Source organism: Trachypithecus francoisi, unplaced genomic scaffold, assembly GCF_009764315.1.
Source record: "Trachypithecus francoisi isolate TF-2019V2 unplaced genomic scaffold, Tfra_2.0 Lachesis_group8, whole genome shotgun sequence".
Lineage (NCBI taxonomy): Eukaryota > Metazoa > Chordata > Mammalia > Primates > Cercopithecidae > Trachypithecus > Trachypithecus francoisi.
Window position 1 is genome coordinate 62420118 of NW_022681473.1, and position 18931 is coordinate 62439048.

Genomic DNA, 18931 nt, shown 5'->3' on the forward strand with positions numbered 1-18931 from the left:
GTGCCTGGCAATAATTTTTTTTTTTTTGAGATGGAGTCTCATTCTGTCGCTGGGGCTGGAGTGCAGTGGTGCAACCTCGGCTCACTGCAAGCTCCACCTCCTGGGTTCACACCATTCTCCTGCCTCAGCCTCCCGAGTAGCTGGGACTCTAGGCGCCCGCCACTGTGCCCAGCTAATTTTTTTTTTATTTTATTAGTAGAGACAGGGTTTCACCGTGTTAGCCAGGATGGTCTCGATCTCCGGACTTCGTGATCCACCCACCTCGGCCTCCCAAAGTGTTGGGATTACAGGCCTGAGCCACTGCGCCTGGCTGGCAACATTTTTAAACAATGCAAACAATACCATTTATTGAGGCCGTATGTGTGCCAGGTAGTATGCTAAGTGTTTTAAATGTAGTCTCTCGTTCAATTCTCACTATGACCCTGTAAGGCAAATATGGTTGTTATCCCCATTTTATACAAAAGAAAATTGAGGTTCAGAGGGATTAGGAAATTTGCCCATGTTTTATGCTTTTCTTTTTTTCTTTCCTCTCTTTTCTTTTCTTTCTTTTTTTTTTTTGGAGACAGACTTTCACTCTTGTTGCCCAGGCTGGAGTGCAATGTCGCGATCTCAGCTCACCGCAGCTTCTGCCTCCCCGGTTCAAGCAATTCTCCTGCCTCAGCCTCCCAAATAGCTGGGATTACAGGCATGCGCCACCACACCCAGCTAATTTTTTGTAAATTTAGTAGAGACAGGGTTTCACCATGTTGGCCAGGCTGGTTTCGAACTCCTGACCTCAGGCGATCCACCTGCTTCAGCCTCCAAAAGTGCTGGGATTACAGGCGTGAGCCACTGTGCCCTGCAGGAAATTTGCCCAAATTTCTTTTTTTTTTAGAGACAGAGTCTCGCTCTGTGGCCCACGATGGAGTACGGTGGCTCGATCTCAGTTCACTGCAACCTCCGCCTCCCAGATTCAAGCAATTCTCCTGCCTCAACCTCCTGAGTAGCTGGGACTACAGGTGTCCACCACCACACCTGGCTAATTTTTTGTTTTTGAGACAGAGTCTCACTCTGTCACCGGGGCTGGAGTGCAGTGGCCGGATCTCAGCTCACTGCAAGCTCCGCCTCCCGGGTTTACGCCATTCTCCTGCTTCAGCCTCCCGAGTAGCTGGGACTACAGGCGCCAGCCACCACGCCCGGCTAGCTTTTTGTATTTTTTAGTAGAGACGGGGTTTCACCGTGTTAGCCAGGATGGTCTCGAACTCCTGATCTCGTGATCCGCCCGTCTCGGCCTCCCAAAGTGCTGGGATTACAGGCTTGAGCCACCGCGCCCGGCCGCTAATTTTTTCTATTTTTAGTAGAGACGGGGTTTTACCATGTTAGCCAGGCTGGTCTCAATCTCCTGACCTCATGATTCGCCTGCCTTGGCCTCCCAAAATGCTGGGATTACAGGCATGAGCCATCCTGCCTGGCCCAAATTTCTTAATTTAATTAAATTAATTAAACAGAATTAAATTAAATCTGCATCCAGATTTAAACCAGGTTCTCTGACTCAAAGTCCAACACTTCTACTACTAATCCCCAACTGAAGAAAATAATTCACTCATTCGTGCATCAACTATCTAATGTGTAACTACTATATGCCTTGCCTTAGGGAATACCAAAATAAGTCAGTAGAGGAGAGGCTTAAAAATAATTGGGCTTGGAGATTAAAGGGCAAGAAATTCAAGGTTCTAGAGGGCAGTTATGAAGCCACTGTAACTATCTAGGGAGAGTTAATGACTTTCTAAAGTCTAGCAAAGGCAAGGGAGTGTGGTTGTAAAGGAGGGGTGTTTTGGATGGAGGAGATGGGGGAAGATGGCTGCAGTCAGATGTTTAAAGTAACTTTACTATTTGGCCAACCGTACATTGATTTTCTTCCTTCAAGTATCTACTGAGCACCTACAATCTACCATGTTTCTTCCATCTACTATCTTATTCCATCTTTACAACCCAGCACTTTTTTTTTCTTTTTCCCAGAGGGAGTCTCCCTCTGTTGCCCAGGCGGGAGTGGCGTAGCTATAATCACAGCTCACTGCAGCTTTAACCTCTTGGGCTCAAACGATCTTCCTACTTCAGCCTCCCAAGTAGCTGGGACTACAGGCGCGTGCCACCACACCTGGCCTTGGGTAATGTTTTGTATAGGTGGGAACTCACTATTTTGTCCGAGCTGGTCTCAAACTCCTGGGTTTAAGTGATCCTCCTGCCGTGAACTCCCAAGTGCTGGGATTACAGGCGTGAGCCCCCACTCCCAGCCTCCCCTTTTTTTTTTTTTTTGAGAGGGAGTCTGGCTCTGCCGCCCAGGCTGGAGTGCAGTGGCCGGATCTCAGCTCACTGCAAGCTCCGCCTCCCGGGTTTACGCCATTCTCCTGCCTCAGCCTCCCGAGTAGCTGGGACTACAGGCGCCTGGCCACCTTGCCCGGCTAGTTTTTTGTATTTTTTAGTAGAGACGGGGTTTCACCGTATTAGCCAGGATGGTCTCGATCTCCTGACCTCGTGATCCGCCCGTCTCGGCCTCCCAAAGTGCTGGGATTACAGGCTTGAGCCACCGCGCCCAGCCAAAGCCTCCCATTTTTTAAACAAATAAATCAATTATCTCTAATCCCTTGCCATCACCAAAAACCCACATGTATTTAAACACATTTACATTTGAGGTAAAGCCCATTTCAATTTTGCATTGATGTCCCACAAAGAGGTGGTGGTGGAGGTTTTTTTGTTTTGTTTTGTTTTTTTCTTTTTTTGGAGATCACTCTGGAGTGCCTGGCAGGATCCTTGCTCACTGCAATCTCCGCCTCCCGGGTTCAAGCGATTCTCATGCGTCAGGAACCCGAGAAGCAGCTGGGATTATAGGTGCCCACCACCACGCCTAGCTAATTTTTCTATTTTTAGTAGAAACAGGGTTTCATCATGTTGGCCAGGCTGGTCTTGAACTCCTGGCCTCAAGTGATCTGCCCACCTCAGCCTCCCAAAGTGCTCAGATTACAGGTGTGAGCCACCAGTCTGGCCAGTATATGCTTTGCTTTCTGAGCACAGCTCCTGCTGTGAGACTCAGTCACTAAAGATGTCTAGTATCTAGAAAATGCCCACCTTTCACTCTTGGAGTATCAGTCTTCTGCTCTGGGAGGACTTCTGCCCCAGGAGGACTTCCAAGAGCCCAAAGCACAGAAAACGGAGGGTAAATAATAGGATACAAAGTGACAACACTTCAACAGAGGCCTGCCCAAGCATTGGCTCAACTCGCTGGGAAAGCTTGGCAAATGTATCACTGAGAAGATGGGAACATTTGAAATTCCCGTCCTTTAGGTGGCGGGCGCCTGTAGTCCCAGCTACTCGGGAGGCTGAGGCAGGAGAATGGCGTAAACCCGGGAGGCGGAGCTTGCAGTGAGCTGAGATCCGGCCACTGCACTCCAGTCCGGGCGACAGAGCGAGACTCCGCCTCAAAAAAAAAAAAAAAAAAAAAAAAAAAGAATAAGTAGGGGTTCGGCTGGGAGCGGTGGCTCATGCCTGTAAGGCCAGCACTGTGGGAGGCCGAGGCGGGCGGATCACCTGAGTTCTGGAGTTCGAGACCAGCCTGGCCAACCTGGCAAAACCCAGTCTTTACTAAAAATACAAAAATTAGCCAGGCGCCGCGCGAGTGCCTGTTATCCCACCTACTCGGGAGGTTAAGGCAGGAGAATCTCTTGTACCCGGGAGCCGGAGATTGCAGTGAGCCGAGATCACGCCACTGCACTCCAGCCTGGGAGACAGAGGGGGCAGGGCAAGACTCCATCTCAAAAAAAAAGAAAAAAAAAAAAAGGAGGAGTTCACGGGGAAGGTGGCTCACGCCTGTAATCCCAGCACTTCAGGAGGCCGAGGCGGGTGTATCACTTGAGGTCCGGAGTTCGAGACCAGCCTGACCAAACGGTGAAACCCCCCCCGTCTCTACTATAAATACAAAAATTAGCTGGGCCTGGTGGCGGGCGCCTGTTATCCCAGCTACTTGGGAGGCTAACGCAGGAGAACCGCTTGAACCCGGGAGGCGGAGGTTGCAGTGAGCCAAGGTTGCGCCAACGGACTCCAGCCTAGGCGACAACGCGAGACTCCATCTTAAAATTAAAAAAAAAGGCCGGGCGCGGTGGCTCAAGCCTGTAATCCCAGCACTTTGGGAGGCCGAGACAGGCGGATCACGAGGTCAGGAGATCGAGACCATCCTGGCGAACACGGTGAAACCCCGTCTACTAAAAATACAAAAAAAAAAACTAGCCGGCGAGGTGGCGGGCGCCTGTAGTCCCAGCTACTCAGGAGGCTGAGGCAGGAGAATGGCGGGAACCCGAGGGGCGGAGCTTGCAGTGAGCTGAGATCTGGCCACTGCACTCCAGTCCGGGCGACTGAGCGAGACTCCGCCTCAAAAAAAAAAAAAAAAAAAAAAAATTAAAAAAAAAAAAAAAAAAGTAGAGGTTCTCCAAGTGCAACCGGGAAAGACGTTCCAACAAACCTCATTTGTACCAGGCCCTTTGGTGGGCTAGGCCCTTAGGGCATCTCTAATGCTCCTAATGTCTATCCTAGAAATTCAGGGAGGGAAAGAATGTGCTGGGGCAAGCATGGGTCAGGAGAGAATAGGGTCAGCATTTAGGGCCCTGAAGCAGCCTCAGGCAAACTCTTTGGACAGACAGACCTCCCAAGAGAGCCCTCAGGCTCCGCACGTGGTCTGGGCAGGAAGTGCGGGCAGAGAGACTAGGAAGCCTTCCCAGCAGCGCCCGCGGATCGGGGCAAGGAAAGGGTCGAATAGTTACCATGCCATTCTGGGGCTGTCCCTCTGATTGGCCCGAGGTCCCTCAGCCCGAGTCGCTGCACTCCAAGGAAGGGGGCGGAGTCTCTATGTGCGTCACCACTCTTCCCGACACCCCGCCGGTGCTTCCCAATCTAGCCATTCACAAGCCCACGTCGAGAGGCCCTGTGTGACGTCACGACTCGCTCCCGCCAACCGCGGCGGCGAAGGGCGGGACTCCACGGCCCTCTCACCGCCCCACCCCGTGCCTCACCGAACTCCTTGTGCCCCTCCTCTTCCCTCTCGCCCCTTCCCCCCCCCCAAGACCTCCCCCACGTTCGGGTTCAAAAGACGCGTTGCCCAATGAATAACAGGGCCGACCCAGAGTGGCGGCGGCAACCACCAATGCGCGGACGGCGAGGGCGGAGCGCCCGCAACGAGCCTCTGACGCCGGGCGGCGTGTGACGCAGTCGGGCCCTCTGCGCGCTGCGCCCGAAGCGGCGGTCGGTGGCAGTGGTGGTAGCGGTGGCGGCGACGGTTTCGTGGGAGCCGCGCGCTGCTCTGTGAGTGGCGGGTGGCAGACGGGCCTGGGCCCGGACTCCTGACACTTCCCTTTCCCCACTGAACCGCGGTAAGTCGGGAGCCCGAGCTGCAGCGGCCGAGACCCGCAGGCCTCTACTCTCTTCCGGGCCGGCGGACGCGCGGGGCGTCCCAGGGCCTCTCCGCGTCGAAGTCTCGCGCAGCGGCGCGCACCTTCTGGCCTGAGAGAGGGGCGGGGCCCAGGACCCAGAGGCCGGGAGGTCCGGCTTTGGAGGCCCTGGGAGAGAATGAACATCAGTGTAGACCCCACACTAGGCTTGGAGGTTTCCGGTTGCTGCCCACGAGAGTGGGCGTCTGTCTGGTTGTACTCATTCATTCGGTGGTGTAAGGACCCCACGGTGGGCTGGCCTTTCTGGAGTCAGCGCTTTGAGACCCTGAATACTGTCTGCCCGCACTTCTTTGAGCGCCATGTGGGACTGGGCTTAGTTTGCCTTGGCTTCTCCATAAGGAAAATGGGCATCCCGAGGATTAGGGTGAGTCCGAAGTTTGTGAGATTTTTAAGATAGTATCTGAGAATAGGAGTCGGTTCGGTGGAGCAAAAGGTTCTTTTATTTTCCCACGTGTTCAGTGTAAAGCCAGATGAGAAAGATTGAGTTTCTGGATTACTATAGCCATAAGGACTTTAGAAATTGTTTAAGTCGGCCGGGCGCGGTGGCTCAAGCCTGTAATCCCAGCACTTTGGGAGGCCGAGACGGGTGGATCACGAGGTCAGGAGATCGAGACCATCCTGGCTAACACGGTGAAACCCCGTCTCTACTAAAAATACAAAAACTAGCTGGGCGAGGTGGCGGGCGCCTGTAGTCCCAGCTACTCGGGAGGCTGAGGCAGGAGAATGGCGTAAACCCGGGAGGCGGAGCTTGCAGTGAGCTGAGATCCGGCCACTGCACTCCAGTCCGGGAGACAGAGCGAGACTCCGCCTCAAAAAAAAAAAAAAAAAGAAATTGTTTAAGTCAATCCCCCTACCTTACATCAGTTTTGTAGGTAGGGGAAATCGAGGCCCGGAGTAACAGACAGGATTAGTCAACGCCGGATCTTTGACAGTCTAAAAATTTTTCTACTACCTCACCCTCCCTGAATGTTTCAGTCTCCCATTATTAAGAATTCCCTATGGGAGATCGGTGCGGCATGGACGTTAGGTAGCTAGACGTAGATGTAGTCTTCATAGCGTTTTCCATTTAGTTGCTACCAGCTCTGTTCACGGGTAAGGTGGAAGCTTTGTTAGTGGTACCCTAACCTGGACCTCGAGAACTAAACTTAGAAGATGGTTAAAGAATGTCATCGTTGTTATGTATTGGAAACAAATCGATAAAACTACAAGCCATTATTTCCCTTTCTAAATAGGAATTTTTTGACTTGTGTCAGCTGATGAGGACTCGGAGTCAGTTAGGGATTTATAACAGTACTGGAGTAGAAAGCAGGAAATTTTCATTGACAAGACTTAGAAAGCCAGGCAGGAGTCCGTTTGTAGTAGTTGTACCTTGGAACTCATGGCTCCTTTCAGGTACAGAATTCAAAGTGAAGTATTACAGTAGAATAAGGTGAGGAAAAAAAACTCCGTTTTGTAGGAAGAAGCTAACTGGAATAAAGAAAGAAAAGAGCCGTGATCATTCCCTGTGACGATCTTATAAATTCAAGAAGAAACTAAATTCAAGAAGAAACTCGGCCGGGCGCGGTGGCTCAAGCCTGTAATCCCAGCACTTTGGGAGGCCGAGACGGGCGGATCACGAGGTCAGGAGATCGAGACCATCCTGGCTAATACGGTGAAACCCTGTCTCTACTTAAAAAAATACAAAAAACTAGCCGGGCGACGAGGCGGGCGCCTGTAGTCCCAGCTACTCGGGAGGCTGAGGCAGGAGAATGGCGTAAACCCGGGAGGTGGAGCTTGCAGTGAGCTGAGATCCGGCCACTGTACTCCAGCCTGGGTGGCAGAGCAAGACTCCGTCTCAAAAAAAAAAAAAAAAAAAAAAAACAAAAGAAGAAACTCGAGTTAACTGAGTTACAGTATGTTTACCTGGTGGAGGAAGTTAGGGTATTTAAAAACCGAAACTAGAGGTTGGACAGGATAAAGGTACTGGGAAATATTTGGGTAAAATTATTATTTTTGACTCTTCAGATTTGATGAAATTGAATTAGTTGACACTTGGTTCTGTTCTTATCAGTAAGATTGATACTTTGCTCTTGTTTAGATGACAGAGCATAAACTCAAAACTAGTTGTGCAGAAGAGAACCATAGTCTTAATAGTAAAGTGTGAACAGGTTATGTTTTCCGTGACATTTTCTCAGTTCAAGCATCACCCTTTTCTGGGAAGCTGTTCTTGGCATTCTCTCCTCTGCAAGCTTCCATAACACTTATTTGATACTTGCATTTATAGAACATATTTTTATTTTAGCTGTTTTTTTATTAGGCTGGTAAAATATTTTCATCTTATCTTTGTTGTCCAGTTGCTTGCCATGTAGTAGGCCCTCAGTAAGTGTGTTTACTTGAATGAATAGACAAATATGGAGGAGTTATACCTAGCAGTAGTCAATAGAGAGAGGCTCCTGGCCGGGCGCGGTGGCTCAAGCCTGTAATCCCAGCACTTTGGGAGGCCGAGACGGATGGATCACGAGGTCAGGAGATCGAGACCATCCTGGCTAACACCGTGAAACCCCGTCTCTACTAAAAAAATACAAAAAACTAGCCGGGCAAGGTGGTGGGCGCCTGTAGTCCCAGCTACTCGGGAGGCTGAGGCAGGAGAATGGCGTAAACCCGGGAGGCAGAGCTTGCAGTGAGCTGAGATCCGGCCACTGCACTCCAGCCTGGGCGATAGAGCGAGACTCCGTCTCAAAAAAAAAGAGAGAGAGGCTCCTGAAATATGGGGCCCAGATAAGATGGTTTCTGCTCTTTATGTGTTATAGGATACTTTGGTACCTGACATTTATGTGTTTATTTATTTAATGAGATAGGGTCTCACTCTATCACCCACGCTGGAGTGCAGTGGTGCAGTCTCGGTTCACAGCAGCCTCAACCTCCTGGGCTCAAGCAGTCCTCCCACCTTAGCCTCCCATGTAGCTGGGACCTCAGGTGTGCACCACCATACCCAGCTAATTTTTTTTGTATTTTTTTGGTTGAGATGGGGTTTTGCTGTGTTGCCCAGGCTGGTATTGAATCCTGGACTCAAGCCACCCCCCACCTCAGCCTCCCAAAGTGCTGAGATTACAGGCATGAGCCACTGCATCTAGCTGGTACCTGACTTTGTTTATGTCTACTAAGGTCTGGATAACTAAGAGCAAGCAGAATTTTTAAGGAACTAAAATTTACAGCTTTGAAAAAATTAGTTATTATTTTCTTGTAATATGATTTATGTGGTGGTAGTTAACTTGGAAAGTAAAGAATGATGGTACTAATATTTAATTTCCAATAATGAGACTATATGCAGTTATGCAATTTGTTGAAAGGTTAGGGGAATAAGAAATTCAGAGATTTGACGATAAGTATTGGCCGAGCATGGTGACTCACTCCTGTAATCCCAGCACCTTGAAGGTCGAGGCAGGTGGATTGCTTGAGCCCAGAAGTTGAAGACTAGCCTCGGCAACATGGGGAAACCCTGTCTCTATGAAAAATACAAAAATTATCCAGGTATGGTGGCTTGCACCTGTACTCCAACTACTTGATAGGCTGAAATCAGAGAATCGCCAAGAGCCCTGGACATTGAGGCTGCAGTGCTGTGATTGCAGTTCCAACCTGGGAAACCGCATGAGGCCCTGTCTCAAAACAAAACAAAGGCCCGGTGCGGTGGCTCACACCTGTAATCCTAGCATTTTGGGAGGCCAAGTCGGGTGGATTGCCTGATCTCAGGAGTTTGAGACCAGCCTGGGCAACACGGTGAAACCCCATCTCTACTTAAAAAAAAAAAAAAAAATACAAAAAATTCGCTGGGTGTGGCGTCATGCGCCTGTAATCCCAGCTACTCAGTAGGCTGAGGAAGGAGAATTGCTTGAACTCCCAGGGAGGTGGAGGTTGCAGTGAGCATCGGTTGCAGTGAGCTGAGATGCGCCACTGCACTCCAGCCTAGGTGACAGCGAGACTCTGACTCAAGAGAAAAGAAAAGAAAAGAAACAAAAAACAGTACGTATTAGAGGCAAGGTAGGTAAACATTTCCTGAGAACTTGATGCATTCTTTTTGTTTGAAATTGACCCTAAGTATTTGGCACAGCATGGCTCTAGAGAAAGGTTTCTCAGCTTTGGAACTTTTGAGACTTTGGGCCAGATAATTATCGTGGGGCCTCTGTTGTATATTGTAGGATATTTAGCGACATTCCTACCTCTGTCCATTAGATACCCATAACACATCCTGTGCAGGTTAAAATCAGGAATGTCTGAAGAAATTGTCACAGTTGCCCTTGATTGAGACTACTACTCTAGTGAAAACTTTTCAAATATATTATTAAAATAACACTGTGGCTTGGCATTTGTTTACATTACATTTTGTTAAAATGTCCACGAAAACCTTTTTTTTTTTTTTTTTTTTGAGACAGAGTCTCACTCTGTCGCCCAGGCTGGAGTGCAGTGGCACAATCTCAGCTCACTGCAAGCTCCGCCTCCCAGGTTCACAGCAGTCTCCTGCCTCAGCCTCCTACGTAGCTGGGACTACAGGCGTCCGCCACCACGCCTGGCTAATTTTTTGTATTTTTAGTAGAAACAGGTTTTCACCGTGTTAGCCAGGATGGTCTTGATTTCCTGACCTCGTGGTCAACCCGCCTTGGCCTCCCAAAGTGCTGGGATTACAGGCGTGAGCCACCACGGCTGACTCCGTGAAAAACTCCTTAACTTTCTTTTTTTTTTTTCTTGAGATGGAGTTTCGCTTTTGTCATCCATGCTGGAGTGCAATGGTACAATTTAGTGATCTTGGCTCACTGCAACCTCTGCCTCCTGGGTTCAAGCAATTCTCTTGCCTCAGCCTCCCAAGTAGCTGGATGACAGGTGCGTGCCACCACACCCAGCTAATTTTGTATTTTTAGTAGAGACAAGGTTTCACCATATTGGCCAGGCTGATCTGGAACTCCTGACCTCAAGCAGTCCACCCGCTTCGGCCTTCCAAAGTGCTGGGATTACAGGCGTGAGCCACCATGCCCAGCCATTATTACCGCATTGAAGAATTTGTACTTAATTCAGTGTAATGGTAAATACTTGCAGTTTTTTTTTTTTTTTTAGTAAGGAAAGAAAAATTCTTTTTTTTTTTTTTTTTCTGAGGCGGAGTCTCGCTCTGTCGCCCGGACTGGAGTGCAGTGGCCGGATCTCAGCTCACTGCAAGCTCCGCCTCCCAGGTTTACGCCATTCTCCTGCCTCAGCCTCCTGAGTAGCTGGGACTACAGGCGCCCGCCACCTCGCCCGGCTAGTTTTTTTTGTATTTTTATTTATTTTTATTTTTTTATTTTATTTATTTTTTTTGAGACGGAGTCTTGCTCTGCTGCCCAGGCTGGAGTGCAGTGGCGGATCTCAGCTCACTGCAAGCTCCGCCTCCCAGGTTTACGCCATTCTCCTGCCTCAGCCTCCTGAGTAGCTGGGACTACAGGCGCCCGCCACCTCGCCCGGCTAGTTTTTTTTGTATTTTTATTTATTTTTATTTTTTTATTTTATTTATTTTTTTTGAGACGGAGTCTTGCTCTGCTGCCCAGGCTGGAGTGCAGTGGCCGGATCTCAGCTCACTGCAAGCTCCGCCTCCCGGGTTCACGCCATTCTCCTGCCTCAGCCTCCCCAGTAGCTGGGACTACAGGCGCCCGCCACCTCGCCCGGCTAGTTTTTTGTATTTTTTAGTAGAGACGGGGTTTCACCGTGTTAACCAGGATGGTCTCGATCTCCTGGACCTCGTGATCAGCCCGTCTAGGCCTCCCAAAGTGCTGGGATTACAGGCTTGAGCCAGCGCGCCCGGCCCTTGAGCCACCACGCCCGGCCGAAAAATTCTTAAAAATACGGTGATAGCCGGGCGCGGTGGCTCACGCCTGTAATCCCAGCACTTTGGGAGGCCAAGACGGGCGGATCACGAGGTCAGGAGATCGAGACCATCCTGGCTAACACGGTGAAACCCTGTCTCTACTTAAAAATACAAAAAACTAGCCGGGCGACGAGGCGGGCGCCTGTAGTCCCAGCTACTCGGGAGGCTGAGGCAGGAGAATGGCGGAAACCCGGGAGGTGGAGCTTGCAGTGAGCTGAGATCCGGCCACTGCACTCCAGCCTGGGCGACAGAGCAAGACTCCGTCTCAAAAAAAAAAAAAAAAAAATACGGTGATAGCTGGCTGGGCGTGGTGTCTCACCACCTGTAGTCCCAGCACTTTGGGAGGCTGAAGCGGGTGGATCACAAGGTTAGGAGTTTGAGACCAGCCTCACCAACGTGGTGAAACCCCCATCTCTACTAAAAATACAAAAATTAGTTGGGCACAGTGACACGCACCTGTAGTCCCAGCTACTTGGGAGGCTGAGGCAGAGAAATCGCTTGACCCCGGGAGGCAGAGGTTGCAGTAAGCCCAGATTACACCACTGTGCTCCATCCTAGGCGACAGAGCAAGACTCCATATCATAAAAAAAAAAAAAGATGCCGGGCGCGGTGGCTCAAGCCTGTAATCCCAGCACTTTGGGAGGCCGAGACAGGCGGATCACGAGATCAGGAGATCGAGACCATCCTGGCTAACACGGTGAAACCCCGTCTCTACTAAAAAACATACAAAAAACTAGCCAGGTGAGGTGGCGGGCGCCTGTAGTCCCAGCTACTCGGGAGGCTGAGCCAGGAGAATGGCATGAACCCGGGAGGCGGAGCTTGCAGTGAGCTAAGATCTGGCCACTGCACTCCAACCTGGGTGACAGAGCCAGACTCCGTCTCAAAAAAAAAAAAGCTATTAGATGTAACAGTCTTTGCATTCTGACACATGATATGTTGTTTTGGTTGAAGTATATGAAGAAAATCTAGCCTCATACAGATGCATAATTGGAAAAGGGAGGAGTATTTTGATAGCCTTTTCAAATAATTCTAACTGTTCTTTGACACTGCACTCAAACCTTTTTATTTGTTTTTTTGGGACGGAGTCTTGCTCTGTCGCCCAAGCTGGAGTGCAGTAGCACTATCTCAGCCTACTCCAACCTCCGCCTCCCAGGTTCAAGCGATTCTCCTGCCTCAGCCTCCTGAGTAGCTGGGACAACAGGCACGCATCACCACGCCAGGCTAGATTTTTGTATTTTTAGTAGAGACGAGGTTTTGCCATGTTGGGTTTGAACTCCTGGCCTCAAGTGATCTGCCCACCTTGGCCTTCCAAAGTGCTAGGATTTCAGACGTGAGCCACTGCGCCTGGCCTCATACCTTTTTGAAGGGTCATTGTAGTATGGAATCTGAAACTGTCATTGAACTTTTGTACTCTGTTGTATTAAAAAGCATTGGTCTGTATTGTACTTTGAATGGATCTTTACACTTCTGTGATTTTATAACATGATGCATTCGTCATTTGGAAATACTGATTTACTGAGTTACGCAGATCTTCCTTTTTTTATTATTTTTTATTTTTTTGTTTTTGAGACAGAGTCTCACTTTGTCACCTGGGCTGAAGTGTCGTGGCACAATCTTGGCTCACTGTAACCTCTGCATTCCAGGTTCAAGCAGTTCTCATGCCTCAGTCTCCTGAGTAGCTGGGACTACAGGTATGCACCACCACACCCAGCTAATTTTTGTTTTTTGTTTTTTGTTTTTTTTGAGACGGAGTCTGGCTCTGTCGCCCAGGCTAGAGTGCGGTGGCCGGATCTCAGCTCACTGTAAGCTCCGCCTCCCAGGTTTACACCATTCTCCTGCCTCCGCCTCCCAAGTAGCTGGGACTACAGGCGTCCGCCTCATCGCCCGGCTAGTTTTTTTTTTGTATTCTTTAGTAGAGACGGGGTTTCACCGTTATTAGCCAGGATGGTCTCGATCTCCTGACCTTGTGATCCGCCCTTCTCGGCCTCCCAAAGTGCTGGGATTACAGGCTTGAGCCACTGCGCCCGGCCAATTTTTGTATTTTTTATAGAGACGGGGTTTCAACATGTTGGCCATGGCTGGTCTGGGACTCCTGACCTCAAGTGATCTTCCTGTCTCAGCCTCCTAAAGAGCTGGGATTACAGGCATGAGCCCCATTGGCCCAGCCCAGATCTTCCAAATGTTGACAAATTTAATTATACAATTGTTTCTGTTTCCACCTATCTCATCAAATAAGTCTTTTTTTTTTTTTTTTTTTTTTGAGACGGAGTCTCCTCTGTCGCCCAGACTAGAGTGCAGTGGCATGATCTCGGCTCACTGCAAGCTCCGCCTCCCGGGCTCACGCCATTCTCCTGCCTCAGCCTCCTGAGTAGCTGGGACTACAGGCGTCCGCCACCGCGCCCGGCTAATGTTTTGTATTTTTCGTAGAGACGGGGTTTCACCATGGTCTCGATCTCCTGACCTTGTGATCCGCCCGTCTCGGCCTCCCAAAGTGCTGGGATTACAGGCGTGAGCCACCGCGCCCGGCCCAATTCTTTGTATTTTTGGTAGAGACGAGATTTCATCGTGTTGGCCAGGCTGGTTTTGAACTCCTGACCTCAAGTGATCCACCTGCCTTGGCCTCCCAAAGTGCTAGGATTACAGGTGTGAGCCACCATACCTGGCCAGTACCAAATCTTTTTTTTTTTTTTTTGAGACGGAGTCTCGCTCTGTCGCCCGGGCTGGAGTGCAGTGGCTGGATCTCAGCTCACTGCAAGTTCCGCCTCCCGGGTTTATGCCATTCTCCTGCCTCAGCCTCCCGAGTAGCTGGGACTACAGGCGCCCGCCACCTTGCCCGGCTAGTTTTTTTGTATTTTTTAGTAAAGATGGGGTTTCACCGTGTTAGCCAGGATGGTCTCGATCTCCTGACCTCGTGATCCGCCTGTCTCAGCCTCCCAAAGTGCTGGGATTACAGGCTTGAGCCACCACGCCCGGCCCGCACCAAATCTTAATAGCCATAGTTTGTCAGTCATTCTGTGAAATTAAAATGGTGGGCTGGGCGCAGTGGCTCACACCTGTAATCCCAGCACTTTGGGAGGCTGAAGGGGGCGGATCACGAGGTCAGGAGATCAAGACCATCCTGGCTAACACGGTGAAAACCGGTCTCTACTAAAAATACAAAAAGTTAGCCGGGCGTGGTGGCGGGCGCCTGTAATCCCAGCTACTTGGGAGGTTGAGGCAGGAGAATGGTGTGAACCTGGGAGGCAGAGGTTGCAGTGAGCCAAGATTGCGCCCCTGCACTCCAGCCTGGGTGACAGAGCAAGACTCTGTCTCAGAAAAAAAGAAAGAAAGTGGGGGGGGGGGGGGCGGTTAAAATGGTGTTCCATGAGAAAAACAACTTCATTTAGCTTTCAGAAGTAATACAGGTGGTTTGCCCCTTGATATCCTTTGTATTTGAGTATGTGGAAGTTTTTGAGTATTTTCCAATACCGAATTAAAAGAAGTGTGCTGTAGTGTTGAGAAATAATACAACTAATAATTTTTACTGCTTCATTAAGGACCCTCTTAAGTGAAAGTGGAATTTTTTGTATTGTAAATTGTAGGGTCCAGCCCCACAGGGTTGGTGGGTTTTTCTCCCCGCGTGTGGAGGCGAGAGATTGTAGGATTAAAGACACAAGACAAAGAAAAAACAGCTTGGCCTGGGGCACCACTACCACCAAGATGCGGAGACTGGTAGTGGCTCCGAATGCCAGACTGCGCTGATATTTATTGGATACAAGACAAAGGGGCAGGGTAAGGAGTGAGAGCCATCTCCAATGATAGGTAGGGTCAGGTGGGTCACGTGTCCACTGGATGAGGGGGTGGGTCCTTCCCTGCCTGGCAGCCGAGGCAGAGAGGAGAGACAGAGTAGACACGGCTTAAGCCATTATTTCTGCATATCAGAGACTTTTAGTACTTTCACTAATTTGCTACTGTTATCTAAAAGGCAGAGCCAGGTGTACAGGATGGAACATGAAGGTGGACTAGGAGCATGACCACTAAAGCACAGCATCACAGGGAGACGGGTAGGCCTCCGGATAACTGCGGACGGGCCTGACTTATGTCAGACCCGCCACAAGAGGTGGAGGAGTAGAGTCTTCTCTGAACTCCTCTGGGAAAAGGGAGACTCCCTTTCCTGGTCTGCTAAGTAGCGGATGTTTTTCCTTGGCACTGACGCTACCGCTAGACCACGGTCCGCCTGACAACGGGCATCTTCCCAGATGCTGGCATTACCGCTAGACCAAGGAGCCCTCTGGTGGCCCTGTCTGGGCTTGACAGAAGGCTCGCACTCTTGTCTTCTGGTCATTTCTCACTGTGTCCCCTCAGCTCTTATCTCTGTATGGCGTGGTTTTTCTTTAGTTACAATTGTAGAGCAAGGACTACTATAATATTGGAGTAAAGAATAATTGCTACAAACTAATGATTAATGATATTCATACATAATCATAATCTATTACCTGTATCTAGTATAACTATTCTTATTTTATAGATTTTATTATACTAGAACAGCTCGTACCCTCAGTCTCTTGCCTCGGCACATAGGTGGCTTGCTGCCCACAGTAAATGGGTAACAGTGAAGAATTCCGTGTTAGTTCAGCACCATTTGGGTTGTTTCTTTGATTCATGCGGAGTTTCCAGCATTTTTACACACCATTGATATTGCACCTCATCACAGAGGTCAGAACAGTAAAGAAAAAAGGCAAAATGTCTTAGTTTTATTGCGAAAATGTTTTTGATTTCATGGAACCCCTGGAGGAAGTGTTGGGGACTTTTAGGCGTCTTTGGATCACACTTTGAGAACCACTAATCTCAAACAATATTTCACATTGGTTCATAGAGCCCTAAGCTTCTTCATAGGGCAGAGCTGATAGTGTTCTACTGTACCTACTCCCTCTTCACTTCAGCCAGAGCAGTTTCTGCTTATGTCTGTTTTATATGTCGTGTTTCATAGCTAAGAAATATTTGAAAATCATTGGTCAAGGGGAGAAGAATTGAGCACCTGATTTAGGGCTGGTCTGTTCACGAAGGGACCAGTTCATCCTCCGTAAATGTTACAGTCACTCATCACTTCACATCTTTGTTTAATTTTACTTCCTTTGACACAGAGCTTACTAGTATTTGCATGCTTAACCTTCTTGATAGGTAAATGGGGCCGGGTGCAGTGGCTCACGCCTGTAATCCCAGCACTTTGGGAGGCTGAGGCAGGCGGATCACAAGATCAGGAGATCAAGACCATCCTGGCCAATATGGTGAAACCCCATCTCTACTAAAATACAAAAAAATTAACCAGGTGTGGTGGTGGGTGCTTGTAGTCCCATCTTATCGGGAGGCTGAGGCAGGGAAATCGCTTGAACCCAGGAGGCAGAGATTGCAGTGAGCCGAGATCATGCCACTGCACTCCAGCCTGTCAACAGAGCAAGACTGTGTCTCAAAAAAAAAAAAAGAAAGAAAAAGAGGTAAATGGGCCTGGCACAGGGCTCACCTATAATCCCTGCTCTTTAGGAGGCCAAAGCAGGAAGATGGCTTGAGTCCGGGAGTTAGAGACGACCCTGGGCAACATAGTGGCACATACCTGTGGTCTCAGCTACTTGGGAGGCTAAAGTGGGAGGATCACTTAAACCCAGGAGGTCCAGGCTGCAGTGAGCCATGGTCATGCCACTGCATTCCAGCCTGGGCAACAGAGTGAGACCTCGTCTCAAAACAAAAACCAAAAAGAAAACAGAAATAGGTAAATGAATTTGTAAATTAAAAAGATGGATAGTTGAGAATAAAGATGTGAGATTGATGGAAAAGATTGAGTGATCATAGTAATCTCAATATATTGTATTTATGCAGGGATGGGATTTGTTTTTGTTTACAGTGGTGCTTTATACTTGTGCTAAGTGATCAGTGGATGACACTTAAGCATGGAGAAATAAGAAATTATGGCATTCTAGCTAGCCATTGATGAGCCGAAGTTTAAAGTGAGGGGACATTTATTACACTTTTTAAATTATAAATACCTGTAAAATACCAGTTGAAAAACAAAACCAAATGCTGCTTTTGAGGAGCTCTAGTATGAGGCAACTTTGTGCTCCTACCAGTCTTTTGGTGTAGGCTGTACAATCCCTATTGTTCAGATGTAGAAATTGAGGTCTGAAAGATTGAATATTATGACTTACACAGTAGCAAGTGGCAGAGGAATTTTTTATTTTTTTAACTTTTTAATTTGAATTAACTTTAGATTTTAAGAGTCACAACAGTGGTAACTGACAGGATTTTTTTTGTTGTTTTTTTGAGATGGAGTTTCGCTCTTGTTACCTCACTGCAATCTCTGTCTCCTGGGTTCAAGCGATTCTCCTGCCTCAGCCTCCCGAGTAGCTAGGATGAAGGCATGCGCCATCACAACCGGCTAATTATGTATTTCTAGTAGAGATGGGGTTTCTCCATGTTCCTCAGGCTGGTCTTGAACTCCCGACCTCAGGTGATCCGCCCACTTTGGGCCTCCCAAAGTGGTGGGATTACATGCATGAGCCACTGTGCCCAGCCTTATACAGTAATTCTTAATAGTTAGATACATATTCTTTCATTTTTTTTTTTTTTTTTGAGACAGAGCTCTTGTCGCCCAGGCTGGAGTGCAGTGGCCGGATCTCAGCTCACTGCAAGCTCCGCCTCCCGGGTTTACGCCATTCTCCTGCCTCAGCCTCCCGAGTAGCTGGGACTACAGTTTTTTTTTTTGTATTTTTTTAGTAGAGACGGGGTTTCGCCATGTTAGCCAGGATGGTCTTGATCTCCTGACCTCGTGATCCGCCCGCCTCGGCCTCCCAAAGTGCTGGGATTACAGGCTTGAGCCACCGCGCCCGGCCTATTCTTTCATTTTATAAATTTATTTATTTGGTTTTGGAAACAGAGTTTCACTGTTGTCACCCAGGCTGGAGTGCAGTTGCATCATCTGGGCTCACAGCAACCTCCGCCTCCCAGGTTCAAGTAATTCTCCTGCCTCAGCTTCCTGAGTAGCGTGCAGGCTAATTTTTGTATTATTAGTAGAGACGGGGTTTCACCATGTTGGCCAGGCTGGTCTCGAACTCCTGAGCTCAGGTGATCCACCAGCCTTGGCCTCCCAAAGTGCTGGGATTACAGGCGTGAGCCACCACGCCTAGCCGAGTGACAGAGATTTAAACACAGATGTCTCACACCAAAGCTAATGTACTCTTCACTCTAAAATGATTAGGGTTATGTTAAGGGAATGGAAAAAATGCTGCTCAGTGCTGTTAGGAAGGAGCTATGTAAGATACTGTAGACTCTTTAAAATTAATTTACACCCAGTGAGCAAAGTCAAGACTTTTTTTTTACCCAGAGCAGCAAACAGGTAAAACACTCAGGTGGCAGGTATAATAACAAATTATTGCATAGCTAAAAGCAGCTGAGTGATAGTAGTTTACGTAATCAGTGTTGGAAAGGAGGAGGGGAAGTAAAGTGTTTTATTTTTTTTAAGATGGAGTCTGACTCTGTTGCCAGGCTGAAGTGCAGTGGCCCGATCTCGGCTCACTGCAACCTCTGCCTCCTGGATTCAAGTGATTCTCCTGCCTCAGCT

The 18931-nt window shown here is 48.8% G+C and overlaps 2 protein-coding genes across 6 annotated transcripts in view; one reads left to right on the forward strand and one right to left on the reverse strand.

Moving 5' to 3' along the window:
* PGAP2 (post-GPI attachment to proteins 2) overlaps window positions 1–4928 on the reverse strand; it is a 28830-nt gene extending 23902 nt beyond the window's left edge. Inside the window, 2 exon segments of the mRNA XM_033205671.1 lie at window positions 4788–4880; window positions 4883–4928. Coding sequence (XP_033061562.1) covers window positions 4788–4880; window positions 4883–4928 — 139 coding nt within the window.
* A 56-nt stretch (window positions 4929–4984) lies between these two features.
* The window catches only part of NUP98 (nucleoporin 98 and 96 precursor), a 135793-nt gene continuing 121846 nt past the window's right edge, over window positions 4985–18931 (forward strand). For all 5 annotated transcript variants that reach the window (XM_033205666.1, XM_033205667.1, XM_033205665.1 and 2 more), the window contains exon 1: window positions 4985–5396. The gene's annotated coding sequence lies outside the window, so the exon portion shown is untranslated. The remainder of the gene's footprint in view (window positions 5397–18931) is intronic.